The following is a 27,202-nucleotide window of genomic DNA, read 5'->3' on the forward strand; positions in this document are numbered from 1 at the left end:
ACTTGAACAACTAATAATTACAGTTTAAGCACTTCTGGCCACTGCTCTGTAATATTGTCTGGCAAAAATAGATTCTGCATCAATCAAATGCCCTTTTAATTTACCAAAACATTTGATGCTACTAAATATTTGCAGAATGAGGAGATGTTTGTGTCACATAACAAAGATCTTTTAAATATCTTTATTAATACAAAGAGCATTCAGAAATAGCATTGTTACAGCATGAGAACATTAGCAAAACATCGCTGGGTGTTTTCTCAGTAGCCTATATGTTGCATAATTATGCTGCTTTTAAAATTGTTGGCCAAATGAAAGCGCACTGAAGGGGATTTTGCTGATCTTTTTGAAGCACTTCTCAATGCTGTCTAGGTAGGGAGCTTGATAGATGAACGCATACGGAGACAGGAGGACTGATTTCTTTTTTTATTAAAGTTGTAGATAGACATTTACATTTGCTAACAACAGTCCTATAATCTGAGAACAATATTAATGTAGCGCAAAGTAAATATGCGTACACAGAACTGTAATCAATAATAACAATGCAGTTACAAGGCCTAATTAATCAGATTCACAGGATTGCACTGGTAATTACGCACTGATTTTTCCAATGGTATCTGGATGCAGCCTTGATGATGCAAGCTGAGGCTGCATATCTCACTGTCTGACACAATGCATTCAAGGGAGTTAATGATGTCACTGTGTGGGGCAGGCATGGTGCTGGCACAGCATTCTGTTTCCAGGATGAAATTGAAGACTGGGGAGGGAAGGTGCTTTGACTTGTCATGGACGAAAATAAAGGGGGGGGGGGGGAGGAGGAGTGGTGGGCGTTAAGTTGTTTGGGCCCCTAATAATGTCTCTGGGGGCCCCAAAACTGTGTGGACCCTTAGAATCATCCTAACCTCCCTAACTAGGGGTGGGGTTAGGTGAGCACATTAAAAAGCAATGGATGCAGCCTTTATGATGCAAGCTGAGATTGCATTACTCAGCGATGCAATGTCAGACACAATGCACACAAATGGGGCTATTGATGTCACTGTGATGGGTAGGGTTTGGGGTGGGGTTACGTGAGCCCTTTAAAAAGCATTGGATGCAGCCCAGATTGCACTGCACCAGGTCTGCAACCAGACCCCTCTCGATGCAGCTCAGATTGCACTGCACCAGGTCTGCAGCCAGACCCCTCTCGATGCTGCTCAGATTGCACTGCACCAGGTCTGCAGCCAGACCCCTCTCGATTTTTCAGCTTTTTAACCAAAATCACATTTGATTTGGCTTTTACTGAATGCACATGAATGTTAATGCGATGTGTGTGTGTGTGTGTGTGTGTGTGTGTGTGTGTGTGTGTGTGTGTGTGTGTGTGTGTGTGTGTGTGTGTGTGTTTGAGAGACGGCGATGTTCTCTTTTGAGTGTTGAAATGAACATTATGCACTGATTTTACTGACCAAATAAATTGAAGTAAACACTCAACTGTTTTGATTTGTTGACTATGCTGGATATTTATATACAATAAATGACTTTTTCTACCTATTTCAGCGGCATTAAACTTAATGCAAATAGCAGTCTGGCAAACTGCAAACCCTGCTAAATAATTATTTAATCATTTAAATAATGTCAGCAAGTGACACAGTGGCTCAGTCGTTAGCACTATCGCCTCACAGCAAGAAGGTTGCTGGTTCGAGCCCTGGCTGGGTCAGTTGGCGTTTCTGTGTGGAGTTTGCATGTTCTCCCGGTGTTGGCATGGGTTTTCTCTGGGTGCTCCGGTTTCCTCCAAAGTCCAAACACATGCGCTATGGGTGAATTGAAGAAACTAAATTGTCCATAGTGTATGAGTGTGTATGAGTGTTTCCCAGTGCTGGGTTGCAGCTGGAAGGGCATCCGCTGTGTAAAACATATGCTGGATAAGTTGGCGATTCATTCCGCTGTGGTGACCCCTGATAAATAAAGAGTCTAAGCCGAAGGAAAGTAAATGAATGAATATTGTCAGCATTTGAAATCTGTTTATTAAAACTTATAAACTTTTGTAATACAATATATTCATATGCTGCTTTTTAAATTTTATAATTTTTTTATGATTAATAAATAATATTTAAAAATATGTTTATATATTTATTGGAGGCAGGTTAAAAGTATCAGTATAAACTACTGATGTGTAGAAAATGCTTTTTTGTGTGTGTCGTGTGTTGTTGTTGTTGTTGTTGTTGTTGTTGTTTTCCAATGTTTATTGATTTTTTTCCCTTTTCCCCCCCATCAACTAGGCATACATCAACAATGCAGCCGACACAGCACATATCTACACACTTCTTATATATGTATATACACATATACATATATACACATTTAAATAACATAGGTAAAAAAAAATTATAATAATTAAATTATATATATGTATGACAAAATAACAAAACAGAAAATGCTTTCTATTTATATTATGTTTTTTATAAGTATATATATATATATATATATATATATATATATATATATATATATATATATATATATATATATATATAATTTTTTATTTTTTTTTAATAAATTGGTTTAAATAAATCCTATATTTTAAATTAAGTTTATCTATATATTGGAGACTGGTATCACTATAAATTGCTTATGTTTTGAAAAGCATATTTATTTGCAGATTTTATATTCTACTCTAGGGTGACACGGTTGCTCAGTGGTTAGCACTATGGTCTCACAGCAAGGAGGTTGCTGGTTCAAATAGAAATAGACATAGAAATGTCGCTCCTTATGACCTCGTCTGCCATGAGTCTTGGACAGTACGTTTTTTTGTTATAATGTTGGTTATTGGTGGTGCAGTGGGTAGCATGATCGCCTCACAGTAAGAAGGTTGCTGGTTCGAGCCTCGGCCGGGTCAGTCGGCATTTCTGTGTGGAGTTTGCATGTTCTCCCAGTGTTGGCGTGGGTTTCGCCCAGAGTCCAAACACATGTGCTATAGGGGAATTAAAGAAACTAAATTGGCTGTAGTGCGTGAATGTGATTGTATAGGTGTTTGCCAGTACTGGGTTGCAGCTTGAAGGCCATCCGCTGTGTAAAACATATGCTGGATAAGTTGGTGATTCATTTCACTGTGGTGAATCCTGATAAATAAAGCGACTAAGCCAAAGAAAAATTAATGATAATACAAATAATGTCAACATTTAAAATATGTTTATTAAAATTATTAAACTTGTTTTAATATAATATATTTACAATGTTTTCTGCTTGTTAAATGTGTTATAGTATTGTATTATAAAATTATAAATAAATAATATTTAAAATGTATTCATTTATTGGAGACAGATATCAATATAAACTGTTAATGTGCAGAAAGGGCTTTTTTAATGTATATTTTATATTATAGTATATTTTTTAAAATTGAGTTTATCTATATATTTGGAGACAGGTATCACTATATATTGTTAATGTGTTTGTTTAGTTTTTTAGTTAACACACACGACATATGTAGCATGAACATTTTTTTTTCAAGATGACAATATTGACATTGTTACAAAGTCAGTGTCATGAATATATACAGTAGGTTAGAGATGAAAATTTACAAACGTAAAATGCTAAATTCCCAAAAGTTTTAAGATAGGTCCCCATGTGGTTTCAGCTTTTTTTGTGTGTGTGTGAAGTTTCAAGACCTAGTTGTTCCATTTCAATGACATAAAGCAGCTCATTCAATAATTTCTTATAAAAGATAGCCTTTGGAGGTTTCCAATTAAGTAAGATCATGTTTTTAGCTGTAATTATGCCAACCCTAGTTTATTTTTACTGCATTTATTTAGGCGCAGTACGACAAAACCACTCCCTGCTGGAAATCAGTATAAAACAGCATCTTGTAAAAGGTATAATGAAAAATCTGATGGGTATTTTGATCTGAAACTTTATATACACATTCTAGAGACGCAAAAGACTTATATGAAATCTGAAAAAAGGGGTAACCTAGGTGCCCTTTAACTTTTATTTTTAATCATGCAGCGTTTCTCTATGTCCAGCAGATGGCAGCCCTGACCTTTATCCAAAATATCTGTATCTTCATCTAAAAATCCTCATCTACAATTAATGTCATCAGCTGTACGGCACTCGTTTAACATAATCTGATATTTATTTTACTTAAAACTACATTTACTACAGTTATAATTACTCAAGGCATTTATTTATTACAACATAAACACCTAGGCTATCCTAATCTATATTTGTAGAAGAATACGCTTGATAAGACTCATTTCTTGTCAGTCAAACAGGTTTGTGGATGAGTAAATCAACTACAACCACTATGGCACGAAAACCATATCAGTTTTTGCGTAATCAAATCACCAACCCTAAAACACTACCATAACAGAAACCACATGTCTGTATGATTTGCATAACAACCCCGCCCATACCACAATTTAACCCCGCCCACCGCCACAGGCTGTATCAGTATGAGGAAATCCAGTTTCAGAGGGGCGTGGCTTACACTCGCCTATTAAACTTTGGGTTTGGCTGCAAGTTTAGACTTCAGACTCAAACCCGAAGAGACAGACATGAGCGCCATGGTGCTGACAGCTGAGCTGCCAGCATGCAGTATGACTTCTGAAATACCCAAAGAGGAGAAAATAGAGGAGAACAGGCCAAAATACACAGAGGTGGAGGATAAGAAGATTCAGGTGAATGGATCTCCTCCAGAAAAACACACCGAAGGAGAAAAAGACGTGAAGACCATTGAAGAAAGCAAGATTCAGAAAGACCTCAAGGAGATTGAGGTAAATAAGGTAAAGTTGGTTTTGTTTACACATATATTCATTCATTGTAACGCTCCCTATATTGTTTACCATGTCAAAATTGAGGTAAAGTTGGTTTGATATTGACTCATTTGTTCAGTGGCAACTTGTGACACGCTCCCTATATTGTTTACTAAGCTATTTTGAATATTCAGTACCATTATTGAGATCTAGTTGGTTATATATTCACACATTCAGACTTTCTCCCTAATAATATAGTTTCCTGAAAAGTATAGCAAATAGGGAAATCATATTAGCAGCCAAAGACTATCAACATTGTTCACAGTCATTTAAATAGTGCTAATGTTGTTTTGACGTCATTCTTACATGGGGTTGTTGTACTATAGTCATTGGTTGCACATATGATTTCTATATTTTCAATATATTTATTGAACATAAAACAGTTAAGTTGTCCCAAGCAAAACCCTCAGGAATTGTGTTGATTGAGCTCATTTTAAATAAGTAGTTTGAGCAAGCAGCAAAGATTATTTTTTATTTAAGACTGTAAAGTTTAAAGTAGCTGATTATTATTGTGTGAGTTCCTTGGGGTTGATCCCTATGTTGTTTACTACGCTAATTTAAATATTTGGTCTGAAATCTAATGTAAGAATGACTTCAAAACAGCATTAGCAATATTTAATCGACTGTGAGCAATGTGGTGCTTTGATAGTTATTGGCTGCTAATATGATTTCCCTATTTAGAACTGGCAATACTTTTCTGAAACTATTATTAAGGAGAAAGTCTGAATATGCGAGTGTATATAATCAACTTTAACTCAACTTTACCAAAACATTTCATCGATGTTTAATTAGTGTGCACTTGTTGACTAAAGTCATGGTGTGTTTTCTAATGCTAAAGGTGCGTGAGTATGTGTAAAACGTTATTAGCAGCACTGCAAAAAAATGCTGGGTCCCACACAAATCCTTCATGTTGTCCCAACTCAAATCAATTAAGTTAACTTGATTGTTTTAACAATTTCAAGTAGATTGAACATAATTAAATTGTCCCAAAAAGCTCAGCAATTGTGTTGATTCAGCTCATTTTCAATAAGTGGTTTAAACGAGCAGCAAAGATTATTTAAAGAGTAAAGACGGTATTCTTAAAGTTTAAAGTAGCTGATTATTAATGTGTGAGTTTGGGGTTCCTTGGGTTTGCTCCCTATGTTGTTTACTACGCTAATTTGAATATTTGGTCTGAAATCTAATGTAAGAATGACTTCAAAACAGCATTAGCACTATTAAACTGACTGTGAGCAATGTGGTGCTTTGATAGTTATTGGCTGCTAATATGATTTCCCTATTTAGAATTGACAATACTTTTCTGAAACTATTATTTCGGAGAAAGTCTGAATATGCGAGTGTATATAATCAACTTTAACTCAACTTTACCAAAACATTTCATCGATGTTTAATTAGTGTGCACTTTTTGACTAAAGTCATGGTGTGTTTTCTAATGCTAAAGGTGCGTGAGTATGTGTAAAACGTTATTAGCAGCACTGCAAAAAAATGCCGGGTCCCACACAAATCCTTCATGTTGTCCCAACTCAGATCAATTAAGTTAACTTGATTGTTTTAACAAATTCAAGTAGATTGAACATAGGCAAGGCAAGGCAAGGCAAGTTTATTTATATAGCACATTTCATACACAATGGCAATTCAAAGTGCTTTACATAAACAAGAATTAAAGAAACAATTAAAATAAAAATAAAAACAAATAATAAAAATGCGTAAAAACAAAACAAAACATAAAAACAGGTAAAATGTGATATAAAAGAATGAAGAAGAAGAGAAAAACATGATAGTGCAATCTGTCGGACGCAGCACAGTGCTCATTCAGTAAAGGCACAGCTAAATAGATGTAAATAGACATAATTAAATTGTCCCAAAAAGCTCAGCAATTGTGTTGATTCAGCCCATTTTAAATAAGTGGTTTAAACAAGCAGCAAAGATTATTTAAAGAGTAAAGACGGTATTCTTAAAGTTTAAAGTAGCTGATTATTAATGTGTGAGTTTGGGGTCCATGGGGTTGATCCCTATGTTGTTTACTATGCTAATTTGAATATTTGGTCTGAAATCTAATGTAAGAATGACTTCAAAACAGCATTAGCACTATTAAATCGACTGTGAACAATGTGGTGCTTTGATAGTTATTGGCTGCTAATATGATTTCCCTATTTAGAATTGGCAATACTTTTCTGAAACTATTATTAAGGAGAAAGTCTGAATATGCGAGTGTATATGATCAACTTTAACTCAACTTTACCGCAACATTTCATCGATGTTTAATTAGTGTGCACTTTTTGACTAAAGTCATGGTGTGTTTTCTAATGCTAAAGGTGCGTGAGTATGTGTAAAACGTTATTAGCAGCACTGCAAAAAAATGCTGGGTCCCACACAAATCCTTCATGTTGTCCCAACTCAGATCAATTAAGTTAACTTGATTGTTTTAACAATTTCAAGTGGATTGAACATAAAAAAATTTAATTGTCCCAGAAAAGCTCAGCAATTGTGTTGATTCAGCTCATTTTCAATAAGTGGTTTAAACGAGCAGCAAAGATTATTTAAAGAGTAAAGACGGTATTCTTAAAGTTTAAAGTAGCTGATTATTATTGTGTGAGTTCCTTGGGGTTGCTCCCTATGTTGTTTACTACGCTAATTTGAATATTTGGTCTGAAATCTAATGTAAGAATGACTTCAAAACAACATTAGATCTATTTAATTGACTGTGAACAATGTGATGCTTTGATAGTTATTGGCTGCTAATATGATTTCCCTATTTAGAATTGCCAATACTTTTCTGAAACTATTATTAAGGAGAAAGTCTGAATATGCGAGTGTATATAATCAACTTTAACTCAACTTTACCGCAACATTTCATCGATGTTTAATTAGTGTGCACTTTTTGTCTTTGACTAAAGTCAAGGTTTGTTTTCTAATGCTAAAGGTACTTGAGTATATGTAAAAAGTTTTTAGCAACACTGCAAAAAATAATGAGTCGTGGGTCCCACACAATTCCTTCATGTTGTTCCAACACAAACTTTGGATTGTTTTTACAAATTAAAGTGGATTTAACTCAAAACAATTAAGTTGTCTCAAAAAAAAACTCAAGAAATGTGTTGATTGAGCTCATTTTAAATAAGAAGTTTAAACAAGCAGCAAAGACTATTTTTCAAGTGAAGACAGTATTATTAAAATTTAAAGTAGCCGATTATTATTGTGTGTGAGTTTGGGGTTGCTCCCTATAATATTTATCCCTCTATGAATATTTGGTCTAAAATCTAATGTAAGAATGACTTCAGAACAACATCAGCACTATTAAACTGACTGTGAAGAATGTTGTACTTTAATAGTCATTGGCTGCTAATATGATTTCCCTATTTTGAATATGCAAAGAATAATTTTCTGAAACTGTTATTGAAGAGAAAGTACAACTCAACAAATATAAAAACAACTTTACCTCAATATTAGGGTAAAGTTGGTTCCATAATTCGCTATTCCACATTCAGTAATAACTTGACACAGTTTTTGCGTTTTTTACCATGCTACATTCAATATTCAGACTGAAATCTCATGCAAGAATAACTTTAACACAGCATTAGCACTATTTAACTGCCCATGAACAATGTTGGACTTTGATAGTGTTTGACTGCTAATATGATTTCCCTATTTGGGATTGGCAAAGAATACTTTTCTAAAAGGAGAAAGTCTGAATGTGCGAATAGAAGACCAACTGTACCTCAATATTGAGGTAAAATTGGTTTAATTTTCACACATTCATTTAGTGACAACTTGTGACACGCTTCCTATATTGTTTACCACACTACTTTGAATATTCACACTATTTAATTGACTGTAAATAATGTTCTACTATATTAGGGGTGTCAAACTCAATTCCTGGAGGGCCGAAGCCCTGCACAGTTTAGTTCCAACCCTGCTCCAACACACCTACCTGTAGGTTTCAAACAAGCCTGAAGGACTCAATTAGTTTGATCAGGTGTGTTTAATTAGGGTTGGAACTAAACTGTGCAGAGCTGCGGCCCTTTTGGAATTGAGTTTGACACCTGTGAACTATATTTATTGGCTTCTAATAAGATATGTTCAACACTTTTCTGAAGCTATATTATTAAGGAATGAATATTAAAGGGTCATGACACCCCCCACTTTCGGTTAAAGTCTACTCCAAGATTTTTTCAAAAGATGCATGATTAATGGTCGTGGAGCTCCGCGAGCATCGGGCAGGGGTGGGCGTGGCCAGCAGGGGAGAACGTGAGCGAACGAAGCTAGCTCACAAAATGAGACAAACCGTGAGGAGACGCATGAGTTTATAGTTCACAAAGTTAAAATGCAAAGAAATGAACAGTGATTTAATGCCCTGCTACATTTGTTATTCGTAATTTCATATACACATAACCACAATTTATATCATTGTAAAGATAAGTGTGTTCATGTAAACCCTATAAATGAGGACTTCTCCCTCAATCCCCGTATCCAGCAGACTGCAGCAGGTCTCCTGACCTGCCTATTTTAACCATTAGTCCTGCTGGTAATCTGGAGGATATAGGCAAACACAGCAGCACAGTGATGTGTCTGAATGTGAATGAACTCCTGATAAAAGACAGCGTCCGCCATTCTCTAATTCTCGTGCTGCTCTCCCGACAAAAATGCTAGCAGCACACACAGCTTTGCTGTATGATCGGCCCTGACAAGATCGCGGGGGAAAACATGCAACAAACCCTGTGGATCATGGAAACAAACGCATGTGAGCCTTCATGAACGGCTAAATACTGTGTGCCCTTGCCGTGGGTCTGTGACGTGTCTCACAGCTCGGGCTTGACTCTGGCAGGTCTCATGAATAATTAAGCAGCCGGCTCTTCTCATAGGATAAGAAACCCCGCTATGAATAATAATGAGAAACCGACGCGTCATCATTGCACTTGCAGTACTGCGCTACGTCGCCGATTTTGATCCCGCCTCAAAAATAATTTTAAACCCGGAAGCTAAAATTTGCTGACAAAAGCTCCAAATTATCCAGTTTTCCCCACAATTACAGCTGACAGCTGCTAACATTGTCTTAACTGATGCTCAACACACAAAAAGTTCTCCAGGGTGTCCTGAACCTTTAAGATCTGAACGTGCGAATATAAACCAATTTTACCTCAATATTGAGGTAAATATAGTGTCATTTACTCATTTGTTCAATGACAACTTCAGTGACACTCTGCCTATAATGTTTACCACACTACTTTGTATAATCTGAATACATGCGTATATATTATTTGTATATAAAACATTAGCACTGGGGCGAGGCAGTGGCACAGTAGGTAGTGCTGTTGCCCCACAGCAAGAAGGTCGCTGGTTCGAGTCTCGACTCAGTTGGCGTTTCTGTGTGGAGTTTGCATGTTCTCCCTGCATTCGCTTGGGTTTCCTCCGGGTGCTCGGGTTTCCCCTACAGTCCATAGACATGCTGTACAGGTGAATTGGGTAGGCTAAATTGTACGTAGTGTGTGAATGTGTGTGTGGATGTTTCCCAGAGATGGGTTGCGGCTGGAAGGGCATCCGCTGCGCAAAAAAAACTTGCTGGATAAGTTGGCGGTTCATTCCGCTGTGGCAACCCTGGGTTAATAAAGGGAATAAGCCGACAAGAAAATGAATGAATGAATGACATTAGCACTTAGGGATGTAACGGTATCAGAATTTCACGGTACGGTAACACCTCGGTATGAATGTCACGGTACGGTATTTATTGAATCATTTACAGGAAAAAACAAAACTTATGAAAATACTCCAAAAAAGTGCCAAAAGTGTCAATGACATACAAATTAGCCATCTATCTGTAAGCTTTGAAACAGGAAGTTCAATTTTAATAACAAAAAAATATTAAACCATGTAAAAAAAATTAAGTTTCAATTTAGTAGTGTTGAAAACTCATCACATTCAACATTTAATCACTCACTCACTTAGATAGAGATGGGTTTAAAGGAAAATTATCATATAAATATAATCTGGTAAAAGCTGGTATCTCTGGGCATTTACAATGTCCCCTGCAACAGAAAAAACCCCTCTCATTTGGGACTGAGGTTTCTGGGTCAAGAGAGATATGACTTGACCCAGGTTGACAGCAGTGGGTAATGTTGTGCATTGTCTTTCCCCCACTTGAGAGGACAAACCATGAGTAAGATAGAGATCTCATGTCTGCATCAATCTGAACAGTGTGCTGACAACACCGCTATTCAGTACGCGCGCGACAACACAGCTGATAAGAACTCGCGCGACAACACCGCTATTCAGTACGCGCGCGACAACACAGCTGATAAGAACTCGCGCGACAACACCGCTATTCAGTACGCGCGCGACAACACAGCTGATAAGAACTCGCGCGACAACACCGCTATTCAGTACGCGCGCGACAACACAGCTGATAAGAACTCGCGCGACAACACCGCTATTCAGTACGCGCGCGACAACACAGCTGATAAGAACTCGCGCGACAACACCGCTATTCAGTACGCGCGCGACAACACAGCTGATAAGAACTCGCGCGACAACACCGCTATTCAGTACGCGCGCGACAACACAGCTGATAAGAACTCGCGCGACAACACCGCTATTCAGTACGCACGCGACAACACCGCTGATAAGAACTCGCGCGACAACACCGCTATTCAGAACGCGCGCGGCGACAACAGCCGCTTTAGAGTTTTCCAGCTCTTTTTCATCCCCGCTTCTAGCAGCACACCCCATTTCCGCATTACTGTATCTGTAGCGACAACAGACCGCAAGGGATGATGGTCAAGCATGGGCTGATGGGAATTGTAGTTTTCGCTACCTCCCGTTCGCTTCATTCGCCTGAGCAAATTTTCTCAGAAGACCTATAGTTTTACCGAGTCATGCGACTTCGGTAATATCGAAAAAAATTAATATTGCGGTATGACGGTATTTACAATACCGTTACATCCCTATTAGCTCTGCTTAACTCACTATAAACAATGTTGTACTGATCTTGGCTGCTAATATGATTTCCCTGTTTGCAATACTTTTCTGAAACTATATTATTAAGAAGAAAGTCTGAATATGCGAGTGCTTAATCATCTTTACCTCTTTCTCCAGGAGTCTAAAGATCCTCAGAAAGATGATGAAGATGATGAGGAGGAGGAGGAGGAGGTTTTGGGGCCAGATGTGGTCACCTGTGACTCCTGCATCGATAAGCCGTGCCGAGCTAAAAAGTCTTGCCTCACCTGTCTGGTGTCGTACTGCGAGTCTCACCTGAGGCCACATCTGGAGAATGCCAAGTTCCAGAGCCACAGGTTGGTGGATCCTCTGCGGGACATTGAGAGGCGGACCTGTGAAGCTCACCGCAGCCCGCTGGAGCTCTACTGCTGCATGTGCTGCCTCTGCCCAGCCTGCGTCACAGAGGAGCACCTCGGACACCAAGCCCTGCCCATAGCCGAGGCGCGCAGGAATATAGAGGTAAACCACATGGAGGAGATTGCTTTCCTCACGCACACACTCATTACTTGTGTGGTCTTAGCATGTGAATATGCTTTTGATATTGGTGGGGACCTAATTTAACCTTGACTTCAAGTGACATAGAAATGTCGCTCCTTATGTCCTCGTCTGCCATGAGTCTTGGACAGTACGTTTTTTTTTTGTTATAATATTTGTTATTGGTGGTGCAGTGGGTAGCATGATCGCCTCACAGTAAGAAGGTTGCTGGTTCGAGCCTCAGCTGGGTCAGTTAGCATTTCTGTGTGGAGTTTGCATGTTCTCCCCATGTTGGCGTGGGATTCCTCTGGGTGTTCTGGTTTCCCCCAAGAGTCCAAACACATGCGCTATAGGGGAATTGATGAACTAAATTGTCCGTAGTGTATGTGTGTGAATGAGTGTGTTTGGGTGTTTCTCAGTGATGGGTTGCAGCTGGAAGGACATCAGCTGCATAAAACATATGCTGGTTAAGTTGATGGTTCATTCCACTGTGGTGACCCCTGATTAATAAAGTGTCACGGAATACAGGGAGACCCAATTGCAAGTAAAATAATTATTTATTGACTCAGACAGAATGACAGAAGGAAGAACGCAGGAAGATGATGAGTGAGTCAAGCGAGCAGCAGGAAATATAAATCGAACAGGGAGCACTGAAGAACAAGATCAGAGAGCCGCCAACAGAAAGGTACAAGAGTCCAAACACAGAGCTCTCCCCGCGACACACGACCAGAACTCAGCGACCGGAACCTGACAGGACACAGACAAACAGACGTGAAGAAAACGAACTGACACTGTGAGACAGAAACGCTGAACATATATAGGCGCGGTAATGCGCTGCACCTGTGGTCCACTGATTACAGCTGAGCGGTGCTGCGCACGGCAAGGCTGGTGACAGCGTACACGTGACCACCCAGCTGATAAGGTAAACACAACTGACAGCAACGCGACTCTAACACAGACACAGAGACACCCAACACACACACTCATACACGCATATACGTAAACGCATAACGCACCACACCGTACACACACACACATACACACACGCAGACACATCATAGAAGAACAGACAGATCCACAATCGTGACAATACCCTCTCTCCTAGGAACGCCTCCTGGCGTTCCCAGACGAGCATACCTGGCGATTGTAATCATCGATAAGAGAGTGATCCAGTATGTCCCCGGCCGGAACCCAACTTCTGTGCTCAGGACCGTAACCCTCCCAGTCCACCAAGTACTGGAATCCTCGTCCCCTCCGTCTAGAGTCCAGAATGCGCTTAACCGAATAAGCAGTCTCCCCATCTACGAGACGCGGCGGGGGGGGAACTGGTGTGTGCGGATTAATTGCCGTATGAAAAACGGGCTTTACTTTAGATACATGGAACACGGGATGAATTCTCCTGTACGCTGGAGGTAATTTGAGGCGGATTGCCACAGGACTAATGATTTTAGTGACAATAAATGGGCCAATAAATTTAGGAGCTAGCTTATTACAAACGGTGCGGAGCGGAATATTCTTAGTTGAAAGCCACACTTTTTGACCGACAACGTAAACGGGAGGCTTAGACCGGTGGCGATCGGCTTTAGCCTTGGTGCGCACACCCACTTGGAGGAGGGTCTGTCTGGCCCTGCTCCAAGTGCGGCGGCACCTCTGGACAAAGGCGTGAACGGAGGGGACCGCGACTTCAGATTCCAGACTGGGAAAAACTGGTGGCTGGTAACCTAGACTACACTGAAACGGAGAAAGGCCCGTGGCCGACACTGGTAACGAATTATGTGCGTACTCCACCCACGAAAGCTGCTGACTCCAGGAGGAGGGATTCTGTGAGACCAAACATCGCAATGTGCGCTCAAGATCCTGATTGGCTCTCTCGGTCTGACCGTTACTCTGGGGATGAAAGCCAGACGAAAGACTCACAGTAGCCCCCAATAAACGACAGAATTCCCTCCAAAATTTAGAGATAAACTGAGGCCCCCTGTCAGAAACCACGTCCGTCGGGAGGCCATGAATGCGAAAGACGTGATTAATGACAGCAACCGCTGTCTCTCTGGCTGACGGTAATTTGGGCAGAGGGACGAAATGAGCAGCCTTCGAGAACCGGTCCACTACGGTTAAAATCACCGTGTTGCCGTTGGAGGGAGGCAGCCCCGTAACGAAATCTAGCGAGATGTGGGACCAGGGTCTCGAAGGTACTGACAGCGGCTGAAGGAGTCCCGCGGGTGGCCGATTGGAAGTCTTGGAAACAGCACACACAGAGCAAGCCAATACAAAATCACGCACATCACGAGCCAATGCTGGCCACCAGAATCGTTGTTTAATAACAAATGATGTGCGACTCACCCCAGGATGACAGGCTACTTTGGAGGAATGACCCCATCGAATAACATCTGACCGAAGTTTCTCTGGCACGAATAACCGACTCGGTGGGCATCCAATCGGGGGCGTTACCCCATCTAAGGCTGCGCGAACCTTCGACTCTATCTCCCATGTGATGTTAGAAATAACAATCCGCTTAGGCACTACGGGTTCGAGTGACGATGTACGCTCCGAAGAATCAAAAAGACGGGATAACGCGTCGGGCTTAATGTTCTTAGATCCCGGTCTATATGAGATGGTGAAATTGAACCGTCCGAAAAATAACGCCCACCGAGCCTGCCTAGAGTTTAATCTTTTGGCGGATTTGATGTACTCAAGATTCTTATGATCGGTCCAGACGATAAAAGGGACCCCCGACCCCTCTAACCAATGACGCCACTCCTCCAAAGCAAGCTTGACGGCCAACAGCTCTCGATTACCAATGTCGTAATTACTTTCTGCGGCTGATAACCGATGAGAATAATACGCGCACGGGTGGATCTTGCCATCCGAGGAGGAGCGCTGGGACAGGATAGCTCCGACCCCGACCTCTGACGCGTCGACCTCCACCACAAACTGCCGGGAGGGATCAGGGGTTATCAGGATTGGAGCTGAAACAAAGCAGCCTTTCAGTTTTGAGAACGCAGCTTCGGCTGCGCTGGACCACCTGAACGGCGTTTTGGAGGAGGTCAAGGCGGTCAGAGGTGCGGCGAGCTGGCTGAAATTGCGAATAAATCGCCGGTAGAAATTGGCAAAGCCCAGAAACCTCTGCAGGGCCTTACGGGAATCAGGAGTTGGCCAATTTACCACAGCCTTAATCTTCTCTGGATCCATGCGCAACCCCTCGACTGACACGATATGCCCTAGAAAGGGAACAGACTGTGCATGAAAAACGCATTTCTCCGCCTTGACATAAAGACCATTCTCTAACAGCCTCTGAAGCACTCGCCTGACGTGCTGAACATGTTCCTGGAGAGAATGGGAAAATATCAGTATGTCATCCAGGTAAACATAAATGAACTGATCTATCATATCTCTCAGCACGTCATTGACGAATGCTTGGAAAACAGCCGGAGCGTTGGAAAGGCCGAAGGGCAGAACGCAGTACTCAAAATGCCCTCTGGGGGTGTTAAACGCTGATTTCCACTCATCCCCCGCTCTTATGCGAACCAAATGATAAGCATTGCGGAGATCTAATTTTGTAAAAAAGTTCGCCCCCTGCAGACGTTCAAAGGCTGAAGACATCAACGGCAAAGGGTATGTATTCTTGACCGTTATGTTGTTCAGCCCTCGATAATCAATGCACGGGCGAAGGGAACCATCCTTCTTTTTTACAAAAAAAAATCCCGCCCCCGCCGGTGAAGAAGAGGGGCGAATGATCTTGGCTGCTAGAGAATCAGAAATATATTTCTCCATGGCCTCCCTCTCTGGAGCAGAAAGCGAGTATAATTTGCCTTTAGGCGGAGACGTACCTGGCAATAAGTCTATTGCACAGTCATAGGGACGATGAGGAGGCAAAGAAGCAGCCCGGGACTTACTGAACACTCTCTTCAGGTCATGGTACTCACGGGGCACGTTTGACAGATCCATCTGCTCCTCCTGAAACACAGAACGAGAAACAGCAGAACAAGCAGACACTAGACAAGATTTATGACAGCTCTCACTCCAAGAAAGCACAGTATTATGTCCCCAATTAATGTGAGGTTTGTGCAAAACCAACCAGGGATGTCCCAAGATCACAGGAGTGGCAATAGTCTCTGTTAAAAAAAACTCAATAGTTTCGGAATGGTTACCAGAAGTAATGAGTCTTATAGGAGCAGTGGAGTGTGTGATGGTGGGGAGAGAAAGACCGCTAAGAGCGTGCACTGCGATAGGAAGAGAAAGGGGAACAACAGGGATTTTCAAACTGTACGCCAGCTTAGAGTCAATAAAATTCCCCTCGGCTCCGGAGTCGATGAGCGCATGACAGTGGTGCATGATAGAGTTAAAAGATAGATTGACTGGCAGCATGGTTGTGTTAGGGGACTTGTCAAGGGTGATTTCACCAGCCAGTAAACTCTTACCCGGCGACGAATTCTTATTCTTGGCTAGACACGAAGCCACAAAATGTCCAGCGACTCCACAGTACATGCATAGTCCTTCCATGCGGCGACGACGCCTCTCCTCCGTGGAAAGCCGAAATCTGCCCATCTGCATGGGTTCCGGCTCGAGATCAGATGAGGGGGGTTCAGAAGATGCAGCGAAAAAAGATTGCGTGGGAAGAGGTGGAGTGTGCAATTTCTTGTGGGAACCTCTCTGTTGTAACCGAGTGTCCACTCTGATGGCTAAATCAATAAGCCCATCCAGTGTCTTAGGCAGATCCATGACGTAGATTTCATCTTTAATATAATCTGCTAGTCCGTGCAAAAACATGTCCCACTGAGCTTCGGCATTCCATTTACATTCGGCCGCCAGAGTACGAAAGTCAATGGAATATTCAGCAACACTCAACTTATTCTGTCTGAGTTCAGCGAGCTTACGAGCCGCCTCTCTGCCAGAGACCGCTCGGTCAAACACAGTTTTTAACTCCTCTGAGAAAGCTTTAAAGGAGTTACAGCAGGGGAGCTTACGCTCCCAAACAGTGGTACCCCAAAGTGCCGCTTTACCTGTCAGCAAATTGATCGTAAACGCCACCTTACTCTCTTCGTTAGGGAAAGACAAAGGCTGTAGCGTGATGTAAAGTGAACACTTTGCTATAAATGACCGGCACAATTCTGGTTCGCCGGCGTAACATGCTGGTGGTGGAAGTCGCGGTTCAGTGGATCTGGGGGTCTCTTCTAGCGCATGAGCTGCTGGTGGAATGGTGGGAGGAGCTTGCTGGACAGCTTCAGCACGAAGCTCAGAACCCAGTCTCTGAACCTGAGTCGTGAGCTCAGAAACTTGAGTGACCAGCGCCTCAATGGCCTGGCCGGTCACTGCCATTTGTTTGTCCTGATGATCCAGTCGGGCTGAATTGTGGGCGAGGAAATCCTGGATTTTGGTGACACTTGCTGGGTCCATCTCAGTGGTCAGTTCGTTCTGTCACGGAATACAGGGAGACCCAATTGCAAGTAAAATAATTATTTATTGACTCAGACAGAATGACAGAAGGAAGAACGCAGGAAGATGATGAGTGAGTCAAGCGAGCAGCAGGAAATATAAATCGAACAGGGAGCACTGAAGAACAAGATCAGAGAGCCGCCAACAGAAAGGTACAAGAGTCCAAACACAGAGCTCTCCCCGCGACACACGACCAGAACTCAGCGACCGGAACCTGACAGGACACAGACAAACAGACGTGAAGAAAACGAACTGACACTGTGAGACAGAAACGCTGAACATATATAGGCGCGGTAATGCGCTGCACCTGTGGTCCACTGATTACAGCTGAGCGGTGCTGCGCACGGCAAGGCTGGTGACAGCGTACACGTGACCACCCAGCTGATAAGGTAAACACAACTGACAGCAACGCGACTCTAACACAGACACAGAGACACCCAACACACACACTCATACACGCATATACGTAAACGCATAACGCACCACACCGTACACACACACACATACACACACGCAGACACATCATAGAAGAACAGACAGATCCACAATCGTGACATAAAGAGACTAAGCCGAAAAGGAAATGAATGAATGAATATTGGTTGAATATAAAGTTGGTTAATATAAAGTTGCATATTATTTCAGATCGAATATGCAAAGTAGCATGGTAAACAATATAGTGACAGTGTCAAAAGTTATTACTGAACGAATGTGAGTATATATATATATATATATATATATATATATATATATATATATATATATATATATATATATATATATATATATAACCAACTTTACCTCTATATTAAATAAACCATTTTATAAAACTATTCTATATCCAACCAATATTATAACCAAAAATATATTATTATTATATTATTATTATTATTATTATTATAACCAATTATTCTTGGCAGTTTTGGTTCTGCAAACATCTAAACAAACAGTAGCAGCCGCACATTTTACAGCAAGGAATGTTGGGTACAGGCCCGGATTGGCTAATCGGGAGGACCGGGAGATTTCCCGGAAGGCCGGTCCGTTTTTTGGCCGCGAGGGCCGGTGTCCCTAGCTCCAGAATCTGTTGCTCTCAGCAGTCACACTTTTTAAATTAATTTATTTACTTACTTGACTACAGTCTTCTTATTCATTATTTTACCGCAGCTCTGCTCTGTTTATATATAACCAGCCTACAGGTTAATGATGATATTACTCAGATGAGACAGTCCTTCATGTATAATTGTTGTGGTCCAGTGGTTAGGATGTTAGATTACGACGCCGCCGACCCGGGTTTGATTCTTGTCTGAATATGTTTTTTTTTTTTTTATTATAGTTTTATTGTTAAGACATATAATACTGTTAGGGTTTTTGAACATTTAAAGTTCTAAAGCAGCTGTTTTCTCAAAAAAAAAAAAAAAAGACGTGATAGTGTAATTAGAAACTGAATTGGAAATGACCTTATTTTAATATAGTCAGTCGTTGACTGAGTTGGGCCGGTCTAAGGCTTGAAACTCCAGGGCTGAAAAAGAGTCCCACTACGGCACTGGTTGGGTGTGTTTCAGTAGGACTCGGGTTGAGTGATTGAATCCTTTCTGTACATATGCTTTAATGAGAGTTGACAGACCATTACGTTTTTTTGGATGTGATTAAATTATTGGTGGGGTCATTTCATTAATCATTGGATATTGGTAGGGACACGTCTAGTCATGGGCTGGTATAAGATTCTAATGGTATGATAACCTTGGATAAAATTATCATGGTTTTGCGGTATTGTGACTACTGCTCACTGCTCTAAAATAAGTTTGTTTTAAGTGTCTGGGGGAAAAAACAACAACTTTTCCCCCTTTGAAAACAATTATTATTATTTTTTAAAGATTTAAAATGTTTTAGAGCAGTAAACATGTCTTCATTTGTTTCAAAAACAGATTTCTTTACAATTTTTAAAACAACATCTTTGGATATATTTTCTGCTGGAGATACTGTTGTCCTAAAAACAAAACAAAAAAAATGTAAATGAAAAATTTTACACATACCTTAGGAAAGGTATTACAGAAAATGTTGGCGGTTTTAAAACCTTGACTATTCCAAACCGCGGTATACCTTAAAAACGATTAAAGTCCCATGCCTAGACACGTCCCCTTTGTCCTTGCTAAATCTACACCCTTAATTCAGTATACTCCGTTTCCCCCTGCCATGCCCATATCAGCTGGGACATGCAGGAATATAGGGGTAAACAGTGTCTCCAGTCCAAATGAAACAAGCAAAATAATCTAGCAATGATGTAAGCAAAATAATCTGTTGTCAAAAGGGTAAACAATATTAAATTTCTGACTCCTTTTCAAAATATTTTGCAAGTTTTAAGGAAAAAAATTTGCTTAATTTTGGCACAGTATTTCTTAAAACAAGACAATTTTTTTGCTTGTCTAGAAAATGCTTCAGGAAAATACAGTTAAGCATTTTGCATTATTTTACTTTAAAAATGCATTCAGTTTAACTGTATTTTGTACATTAGACTTGTCATTCCAAAGACAACAAATGGAAAATACCTTGAATGTTTCTGCAATTCTGGAATGAGTTGCAGGTTTCTTCAGAACTGGAGGATGACTGATGTTATCTGTTAAACCCACATGGGTTTAGTACTGTGCCAGGGCCAGGACGCTCTTGTCAAAGAGATTTTCCCTTTTCAATTTAATCTCACTGTGCTTCATTCCTGGTAAAAATAACAGTGACCTGAGACTGTTTTAATAAAAATGCAGTTGGAAAAATGTGAAATAATATTGCTATTCACATTATCTCAGGATTTATCAATTTAGAAACTACCTTATGATGTCTATTAAACTCCAAATCTGACTGAAAGACCTAGCTGTTAAACAGGAATACAGAGGTAAACATGGATGTTTGCTTTCCTTACTCACTCTTTTTTTTTACTTTGGTATCGTTCAGGGCAATCACATTTAAGCATTTAGCATCATTTAAGATTAATAACAGATTCAGTTTTATTATGAATTGTACCTTTAATGTCTGTCAGGAAAATGAAAGGAAAATGGCCAAACAAATTTAGTCCAATGGCCAATCAAAACAAGCCAAATGAACAATCCAAACCAGCTCAATGAAGAGTCAAAACAAGCCTATTGAACACTCAAAACTAGTCCAATGGCCAATCAAAACTAGTCAAATGGCCAGTTAAACAAGCCCAATGGCCAATCAAAACTAGTCCAATGAACAATTAAACCAATCCAATGGCTAATTACAACTAGTCTAATGACCAATCAAATCTAGTCCAATGGCCAATAAAACTAGCCCAGTGACCAATCAAATTTAGTCTAATGGCCAATAAAACTAGGCCAGTGACCAATCAAATCTAGTCCAATGGTCAGTTAAACTAGACCAATGACCAATTAGTCCAATGGCCAATCAAAACTAGCCTAATGGCCAAACACACTAGCCACATGACCAATCAAATCTAGTCCAATGGTCAATTAAACTAGACCAATGTCCAATTAGTCCAATGGTCAATAAAAACTAGTCCAATGAACAGTCAAACTTGTCCAATAATATCAGAATTCTGTCATTGCTCTGTAAAATACATATTTTACATCACTGCACTGTAAAATAAATCTTGCTGCTTTACCTTGTTTCAGTTCAATCAAGTTAACTTTACCAGTCATCTCTGCCTTCATCAGTCAAAATGAAACACTTTATTAATTAGGTTACCTAATTATTTTAATAAAATAAGTTGTGCTGAATTTTGCCCATGTCATATCATGCCTCTTTTGTTTTGCTTTTTTATATAAATTTTACAGACTGAATGCAAAGCAACAGGGCCAAATGTACACTGACTACACCCTAAAGCACAAGAAGTCCAGAATAACCTAAGATGGATCAGACCGTGCTAATTACTCTCACTGTTTAAGGAAATGAATAATGAAAAATATGGAATTAAGTAATTAAAATAAAGCCTCTCGCTGTTTACTGTAAAAACAATTATTAGAACGTCAGTACTAGGTACGCATACGTTAGTACGCATGGATATACATGCTAGTTTCACTGATTTAACTTATTAAAATAACTTGACCAATTTCAGCTTTTCAGGTTATACAACATAAATGACTTTGATAACAATCAAATGTTTGATTGGTTTATATAGTATAGATATATTTATACAGTACAATTGGTTACACTAGTGGTTCTCAAACTTTTTTCATCAGATACCACCTCAGAAAAAAAATTCTCTCTCCAAGTACCACCATAACGAGCAGTATTAAAATACAGTAGCGTAGTAGGCCCAGTAAAGCAGCTACAGCTTTGTACAGTTCAAAAACAAGGCATTAATTCCTATTAATAAGAATAATGTTGTCAGCCACTTTAAACATTATAGTTTTAACATTAACCCGGCACTATGCTTATATGTTAAAAAAATAAATAAATAAAAACTAAACACGTCAACATTTAAATAAAATGTGCTTTTAAAAAGTTAAAAATGTTTAATTACTGTTAAAAGTAAAAAATTACTGTTTTACTTAAAGTAATAAAAAAAAAAAAAATCTCCTGTCCTCCTGTAAAGTATTAACATAGTAGCCTATTTATCAACAACTGGAAATATAAGCTATACTGTATGTCATCCAACGCAATCTCACGGCAATTCTTTTTGATTTAGTGGCTAATTCGTTTGCATTCATATGATCTAATTCGTACGATTTGCTCCTCACCCAATGACGGTTGGGGCTAGGGGTGGGGTTGGGTGCCACGCCTCTTTTTTAAAATTGTACATTTTCGAACGACTGAACTCGTACGAATTAGCCACTAAACTGACAAAACGTAAAACAGGTTTCCTCGTGAGATCCGGCTCATGTCATCATATTCGTATAGAAATCCTTTTCGAGAAATTTTTAAATATATGTAGCATGTACGACATATTTGATTCCTCCGTGTACCACTAGAAGGAGGCCCGCGTACCACTAGTGGTACACGTATCACAGTTTGAGAACCACTGGGTTACACTGTAAATAAAATAATAAAATCTTGCTGTTTTAAACTTTTGAGTTGAATCAAATTAACTTCTCTAGTCATCTCAACTTGCGTAAATCAAACTGATGAACGATATTAAGTTAAAATTTTTATAACTTAACAAATTCAGTTGAAGCTCGATTAACTTGTTAAAATGAGTTAAAGCAACATAAAAACATTCGCTGTCACACTGTACAAAAAATGCAGGGTTCCACACAATTCTTACATGTTGTCCCAACACAATTCGGTTCACTTCATTCATTCATTTTCCTTCGGATTAGTCCCTTATTTATCAGGGGTCGCCACAGTGGAATGAACCGCCAACTATTCCAACATATGTTTTGGCTTCCAGCCGCAATTTAGTACTGGGGAAAAACCCATACATACACACACACACACACACACTCTCATACACTACGGCCAATTTAGCTTACCCAATTCCTCTATAGTGCATGTGTTTGGATTGTGGGGGAAACCGGAGCACCTGAAGGAAACCCACGTCAACACTCCACACAGAAATGCCAACTAACCCAGCTAAGACTCGAACCAGCAACCTTCTTCCTGTGAGGCGACAGTGCTAACCACTGAGCCACCGAGCCACCAAAATTCACTTAATTGTACTTACAAATTTAATTGGATTAAACATAAAACAATTAATTTATCCGAAAAACACTTCAAGAATTGTGTTGCTTCCATTTGATTTTAAATAAAAAGGTTTTGAACAAGCAGCAGAAGTCATTTCTTGAGTGCATGACTTTTTGCTATATATATTTTTTAGTGTGTGTGTGTGTGTGTGTGTGTGTGTGTGTGTGTGTGTGTGTGTGTGTGTAATCTGAAACGCTTTTTTCTTTTCCTTCTTCTGGTTATGGACGTCAGCTTATGACGTCTCTTCGAGAATGCAAACACTTCACTAAAGCATGTGATTCACACGGCGAGATATGAAAATCTCACTGAAACACAGACTCACACACGCACACACATGGTTTAGGAAACAGACAAGCATGCATGCTATTTAGTTAAAGACCAGTTACTGAATGTGACCATATTTAATGTGCCACGTGTCGTGTTTTCATTATGATGCAGCAGCTGAAGCGGTGCTTTGGTGTATCTTTAACATGCTTTCAACATTCCCATAAGTCTGCTTTATGTTCTCTGGCATATTTGCTTGGTAAACAAATAATGGTGCGTTCATTCAGTCATGTTTAAATGCAGCCAACATGAGCGTTCACTGTCGGCATCTGGTTTAAAGACTGGAAAAACAAGATTATTAAGAAATGAAGAGTTCTGTCAACATTCACTCACAATGACGTCAGTCAAAACCTGCAGGAGCTTCCGTCTTGAAGACTTACAGTGACCTGAGACTGAATAAAATGCAGTAGGAAAATGTGAAATATTATTGCTATTTACAATATAATTTAGCATTATACTATCATGTACAGTGTCCTTCAGGAATGAATTGTTTTGCGACATTATAATCTCTATTAAACTCCAAATCTGACTGAAAAAAAAAACAAACTGTAATACTATAGTAAAACATAGACTATGCGATTAAACACTGAGGGCTCTGTTCTGATGGTCGATGCGCAGAGCGCAAAACGCAGGGCGCAAACGCTTTCAGGGCGTGTCAGAACGCATTTTTGCTAATTTACGGACGGGAAAATCGCTTTGCGCTGTGGCGCATGGGCTAAAAGTTGAGTTTATTCTTTTAATGAGTTATAGATGTGTTTTGAGAATAAACCAATTAGAGTCTCATCTCCTATTCCCTTTAAGAGCCAGCTGCGTCGCGCCAAGAGCGCATTCGCTATTTACAGGACGCAAAGTAAGTCTAAGTGGAAAAAATGAGCATTTCACAAGCAAACAGTTCACAGTTTTTTAACAGAAAACTGTTACACAGAGCATCTACTGCGTGAGAATGACAGATATGGATCACTTTTACTTTCGCTCTTGGATAGGGAAACCTTTATGCACAGAAAACCATTAGCCTATAAATAATTAATTGTGTTTGTTAAGCGCAAAGATTCGTTTCAAAACTGTTTCTAAATTCAGTTCTAATTTCCAGCAAATGAATAAATGAACAATAATAACGAAGTGTGCTCAAAAACCTGAGTTATATCCTAAAACACATGCTGCGCCCCATATGGTCTAAAACCTGACAGGTGGACAAATCTAAGCTTGTTTTTAATAAAACAAATATAAATATGGATATAATAAATAATACTGCTAATAATAATACCATTATACAAAAGCAGATTGTTATGAATGAACTGAAAAAGCCTCCCGAGATGAAGAAGACATAAAAGCAGTGGTTTTTCATATTTATGTAGGCTAGAAAATAATATGTTTTGTAATATTTTAATCCTTTATATTTATATTCTATATCTATTCTTATTATATCCTATATATATCCTTAATATTTACATTTGTTCATATGTAAAGATATTTGCCTATTGCTCTCTTGTGTGTATTAAGCAGTGTGTAAGCGAGGAGCAACTCTGCGCTGGAGTTTAGACCGGGTTAGTTTTGGTCTAATGAAAAATCTATTATAGTTTCTCAAAATAGCAGCGCGCCAGCAGTGCGCCTCAGAACGCCTTCCTTTTTAGACCAGAACGTCTATGGGCGCACATATGAGCGCTAATGAATTTGCTATTTAAACAGCGTAGCGCAACGCCTCAAAACGACTCTTGCACCAAGCTGAAACTACCAAACAAGTATTGCACCGCGTCTTGCGCCACATTGCGCCGGGTGTATGATAGGGCCCTGAGTGTCTGTAAAAAAACAAACTTGAAACATTTTTGTCTGTTCCTCACCTAAAGCTTCCGTATGACATGATATATAATGCACACTTCATATGGACTATTTTGTGACTTTGCTTTCTTATACTTTCTAATAATGTTAAATCAAAAACAAATGGATTTGCAGTGTTTTTATACTTGCGAGAGCTGCAATGATTTGATCAAAAATGCAGCTAATATTATTACAAATTGAAACGGCTAATTTAATTTGACTTTTTTTTTTAAGCATCATTTATTTCTGTGATTCAAAATTTTCAACATCATTATTACTCGTATTCAGGGTCACATGATCTTTCAGAACTCATTCTGTTGTGGATTTCTGATTGTTATCAGTGTTGTAAACAGCTATGCTGCGCATTGTTATTGGAACTAAGGGCTCTATTTTGACGATCCATGTGCAAAGCGTGGAGCGTAAACGCCTTAAGTGCATGTCAGAATCCACTTTTGCTAATTTAAGGATGGAAAAATGCGCTTTGCGCCGTGGTGCATGTTCTAATAGGGTTGAGCTTATTTTCTTAATGAGTTATAGGTGTGTTTTGAGAATAAACTAATTAGAGTCTCATCTCCCATTCCCTTTAAGAGTCAGTTGCATCGCGCCATAAGTGCATTTGCTATTTACATGCTATTTACATGCACTATTTTATTTTTTTGCACATAAGCCAATTGCACTAGGCACTTTTTGCATAATGAGCACAATAAAAAAAAAAAAAAAAAAAAACACTCTACATTGTTTACATCAGTTTCATTACTCAAATCAGGTTTATATATTGTTTACTTACATAGATATTTATATACTCACATTTTATAATCATACTTCAGTCACTTCTGTGTATATATGTGTATGTTGTGTATGATGTGTATGTTGTGTGTATGACTTCACTGTGGACGGCAAAGTAAGAATCTCATTGTACAGGGAGACGTGTTTCCTTACTGTGCACATGACAATAAACAATAGAATTAAATTGAATTGAATTTGTAAGTGGAAAAACTGAGCATTTCACTAGCTAGAAAACAGTTAAACAGAGCATCTGCAGCACGAGAATGAGAGATAAAGCATCTCATAATTTACTTTCACTTCAACTATGGTGGATAGGGAAACTTCTTGTACGCACAGACATCAATTAGCCTATAAATAATTAATTTTGTTTGTTAAGTGCAAATATTCATTTTAAAACTATTTCTAAATTCAGTTCTAATTTCCAGCAAATGAATAAATGAACAATAATAATGAAGTGTGCTCAAACACCTGAGCTAAAACACATGCTGCGCCCCATATGGTCTAAAACCTGACAGGTGGACAAATCTAAGCTTGTTTTTAATAAAACAAATATAAATATGGATATAATAAATAATACTGCTAATAATAATAACATTATACAAAAGCAAATTGTTATGAATGAACTGAAAAAGCCTCCCGAGATGAAGAAGGCATGAAAGTTTGGTTTTTATATTTATGTAGGCTAGAAAATAATATGTTTTGTAATATTTTAATCCTTTATATTTATATCATGTTCTTATTATATCCTATATATGTCCTTAATATTTTAATTCTTTTTCATTTGTAAAGATATTTTTGTATTGCACTACATCTTGTGTGTATTAAGCAGTGTGTAAGCGAGGCGCACAACTAACACAGTCTGCGCTGGACAATAGACCGGCTTTGTTTTGGTCTATTGAAAAATCTATTATAGTTTCTCAAAATAGCAACGCGCCAGCAATGCGCCTCAACAC

At 39.3% G+C, this 27,202-nt stretch overlaps 1 protein-coding gene across 2 annotated transcripts in view; it reads left to right on the forward strand.

Moving 5' to 3' along the window:
* Nucleotides 1–4,492: 4,492 nt before the first annotated feature.
* The window catches only part of trim16 (tripartite motif containing 16), a 44,740-nt gene continuing 22,030 nt past the window's right edge, over nucleotides 4,493–27,202 (forward strand). The window contains exons 1-2 of one of the 2 annotated variants that reach the window (XM_017358476.3): nucleotides 4,493–4,742; nucleotides 11,868–12,227. In XM_017358476.3, coding sequence (XP_017213965.1) covers nucleotides 4,524–4,742; nucleotides 11,868–12,227 — 579 coding nt within the window. In that variant the 5' untranslated portion in view covers nucleotides 4,493–4,523. Of the gene's footprint in view, nucleotides 4,752–11,867; nucleotides 12,228–27,202 lie in introns of both variants that reach the window. The other variant, NM_001328162.1, reaches the window with a different exon arrangement.

Source organism: Danio rerio, chromosome 12 (assembly GCF_049306965.1).
Source record: "Danio rerio strain Tuebingen ecotype United States chromosome 12, GRCz12tu, whole genome shotgun sequence".
NCBI lineage: Eukaryota > Metazoa > Chordata > Actinopteri > Cypriniformes > Danionidae > Danio > Danio rerio.